The 3,844-nt window shown below is 46.3% G+C and overlaps 1 protein-coding gene across 1 annotated transcript; it reads right to left on the reverse strand.

Annotated features, from left to right (window-relative positions):
* Positions 1–832: 832 nt before the first annotated feature.
* Positions 833–2,315, reverse strand: LAESUDRAFT_763417 (uncharacterized protein; the record flags this gene model as incomplete). Its single annotated transcript, XM_040913250.1, has 4 exons — positions 833–903; positions 984–1,271; positions 1,330–1,599; positions 2,093–2,315. 4 exons carry the CDS (start codon positions 2,313–2,315, stop codon positions 833–835), a joined length of 852 nt encoding a protein of 283 aa, XP_040759570.1.
* Between the last annotated feature and the right edge of the window lie 1,529 nt (positions 2,316–3,844).

The raw sequence follows: 3,844 nt of genomic DNA on the forward strand, positions 1-3,844 counted from the left end.
GAATAATCATCCAGAAAGGTGGCTGCCCATTTGAATCCATCAAGAGATAGTGAAGGAAACTCTACTAAGTCTGAATGAATGAGCTCTAATACTCTAGTAGCTCTGGATGTTGATTCCTTAAATGGAGATCGTCTGAATTTTCCCAATGAGCAACCATGACAAAGATTATTAGGTAGTTTCTTTGCTTGGAAGGCTACACCTTGTGTTGCCTTGGGTACATGCATAAGTATGTCCCTGCTTGGATGTCCTAGATGATTGTGCCACAGAGCAAAGTCATGTGTTTGAACAGCAGCAATCACTCCTTCAGATAAGGGTGTTGCTTTCTGCAGAACTCTGCCACGAATGTAGTTGAAACCAGTGCTTTCATCATGATAGTTGGATGTTACTATATGATGCCCGTCAACCTTTTGGAATGCAATACCATGATGGGATGCAGTATACTTTTCGCCCTGATCAATGATTTGTCTGGGACTAAAATAGCAGCCTTCTACCTTGGGTACAATCAGGACTTTCTGAAGTATCAGAGTCCTAAGATCCTTTGTTGTAGGATCATATACTTCTAGCATGATGATACCATGTCCCTCAATCTCAATTGAGTGATTGCCACCAGCAAGTCTAGCTTTACCAGGTGTTGGGAACTTACGATATTCGATACAATCACTGAAGTATGGTGTCACATGTGATGTGCACCCTGAATGCAATTAGCCAACTGCTTTCAGAATCATGCAGGTTATATAGGTCTATATCAATAGATATTTGCTCAACGGATGCTAGTACAGGTACATGCTCCAGGTGCAGACTATTTACAGATGCAGATATGTCCAACAAAGACTTAGACTGTGACGATGGTCCCGGTTGAGGGAGTGGCTGCAGACTTTGAAGTCCCGCCGTTAGATCCCTTACCTGATCCGAAGAGTCAGTAATCGATTGCAAATTAGCAGAAGTAAAATTATCTTGATTCTGGGCAGGCTTTTTGCCTTTACCCTTTCGCTTGCCTTGCTTGTTAGCAGGCACCTTCCCCTTTGCATTGCCCTGGTTCTTTCTCTTAGGCTGCCAATTATCCACATGCTGTTCAGTGGTATGGCCTGCCTTCCCACATTTGCCACAAGGGCCTTTGCGGGTGACCTGGGAGATTCGTCCAATGGACTCTTCCTTACGATGATTTTCTTCGTCGATGATCTTAAGAATAAGATCCTGAGGCTTGACAGTGGTCAGGTCCAATCCCACAAGGAGATTCACGAGCACATTGCTGTAGCTGGGGGGGTAAGGACCTAGCGAGAATCATAGTGGCCCAGGAGTCCTCAACTTTGAAACCAGATTTGGTGACACAATTCCTTTGTGTCTCCAAGTCATCGATCTGTTGTTGAAGTGACTTTGAATCATCCATCTGGGTATTCATGTATCCGATGACGAGGTTCCAGGTTCCAAGTACGGATTCTGTGCCATAAACCGTTTTAAGTTTCTCCCATGCATCAAGCACGTGGGTTACTCCTTTCAAATGTGAGTGCAGCTTTTGCTGCGTCCAAACCATGATGATACCGAGAGCTTGTTGATCGTCATCATCCCATTCTTCTTGGGCATCTGCATCAACAGGGGTGACTGTGACATTGGAGGGATCAACATCAGCGGCTGCCAATGCGACATCTACCTCAAATTTCATTTGTGGTGACAACTTGTAGTGGTCGCCATCCACATAACGTCATAGGCATTTCATCATGAGGTATCCGTGCATACGCACAAACCATTCTGTCCAGTTTGTTCCATCGAGCTGGAACATGCTCACTTTGGCATCATTGGAAGCAGACATCGTCGTACTTTACGAAGCGGTGAGGTAGATAGGAGAAGTTGAGGTAATCTGCTTCAATGCAGATAATGTACGTGTCGATGTAGTGATCACGTGTGCTTACAAGAGGTTGGTAAGCGAATGCGATAGTAAAACACAAAATGTATTCAACAATTCGTCCTTCAGAATTTCTACCAACGCCTACTACTTCGGTATAGGTCGTGTATGGATATCTGATAGTGTAGTAGCGACGAAAGAACATATAAAATGATGTGGTTACACAAATTCAAAGATTGTCGAAGTAATTACCCCAAGCAATCTCAGCAAGCTGTCGTGTGATACGTAAGTAGTTCGCTTGTAACTGTATGAACTTGACCTTTCCAATTGCCTGCAGTCCCCAATTCAGGTGCTTCCAATGTCCTTCATTGTACTCCTGAGCATACTCGTTTAGATTCTTTTTGACCTGATCGAGTGTGGCAGTGAGCCAGGTAAGGATTTGTACGTCGTCACTTGAGAGGTGACGTTCGTGCATGGCGAAGGAGTTGTAGAAAGCGTTAAGGTGCTCGATGGTGGCGTCTAGCTTTCAGTGATAAATGTCGGCTTTCTTCTGAATGGGATCTGTTTTGGTGAAGTTGCAGATTTCAATGGCGGGGGGATGCTGATATAGTGGAGGTGGTTCGAGTCGTTCGGTGAGAGAAAGCTTTGCTGCACTTTCCTGAGCTTGCTTAGCATGTCTTTCAGCGTGCTGCTGTTTCTTCCATGCATGGTGGGCCTCGAGCAAAGCTTTGGAGCTTGCTTGGTGTGCTGCCTCATTGGCTGCGATCTACTCGTTGGAGCGGACTGGAGCTGTTGGCTTAGGAGCTGGGGCAGGTCACTTGTTGCGAGGGAAGCAGTATTGGCCTGCGGCCTTTAGCTGCTTGGTGGTGAGGTCCTTGACTTGAACGTGTTCGAAGAATTCCGGTGGAAGGTCTCGTCGCTTGCGCTCAGAGATCTGAAATTGTGTCGGCATCAGATTATATCTGGAGAATCAAATGGAGGGAAAAATTAACATGAACCTTTTCGAGTTTGGTCTGCAAACGTGTTGAGCTGCAGTAGTGTCACGGCAACACTGGACAAGAGATCAAAAAGACTAAAAAAGGGACAGTCACGTTTGGCATGTCACCCTGATCCCCCTGATCCCAAATAGTCCCCCTGAACCCTATGTGGCGCAAGAGCCTGAAACTTACTAGTCGAGGTGGCTGATGCAGGAAAGGGTTAGAGATATATGGTGGAGCTGGTAAGCTCAGTAGGGTGCTACGGTAGTAGACGAGGAGAAACAATCTGAAGTTTCGTCCTCTACATGGCTGATCTTATATACACGTACAGTGGGCTATCTTACCTAAGCTACCTATCTATGGGTTTAAGCTAATGGCTGTACGTGAAACAATAGGATGTCCAGAAGTAGAACAATGAGTGGGGAGATCGATGGTTGCCGCAGTAATGCATGTGCACATCGTGCCTATCTTGGTCTCCCTTTGTTCTCTGGTGTGAACATCGTGCCTATCTGGGCTTCTGGCTAAACTAATAGGAAGCGGAAGGCCGATGCATAACAATAGTCCTTGGTCCCTTTGTTCCCAAATGGGTGCCTCTATTGTATCCTGGAATAGACAGGTCCGACCGTATCATCCACGGGTCTGGACCATAACATGTGATGTGGACTATCACCTGATCTCTACGCGTCGCGTCTGTGGCTGAGTGGCATGAGATATTGGTGAAGCACATGATCTGTGGCATGAGAAAAGTCACGTGTGGACTTTGTGGCGAAAATCTGTGACACTACCCCCCTCTCAAGGCTCATCGTCCCGAAGAGCCAAAACCTTTGTTTCCCCTTTTAGTTGCTCGCAACGGTTGGTAGCTTCGGGAGGGAAGCCCTTCGGTGTAATACTCGAAGATTATTTGGGCTATTCTGTCTCCCAGCTTGACCGAAAATACGAAATCTGTTGTGTTGATCAGTATGACCTTGAGTTCTCCAGTGTAATCTGGATCGACGACTCCTGCGCCCACGTCAATTCCTCATGCAGC

This window comes from Laetiporus sulphureus (assembly GCF_001632365.1).
Source record: "Laetiporus sulphureus 93-53 unplaced genomic scaffold LAESUscaffold_55, whole genome shotgun sequence".
NCBI classification, from domain to species: domain Eukaryota; kingdom Fungi; phylum Basidiomycota; class Agaricomycetes; order Polyporales; family Laetiporaceae; genus Laetiporus; species Laetiporus sulphureus.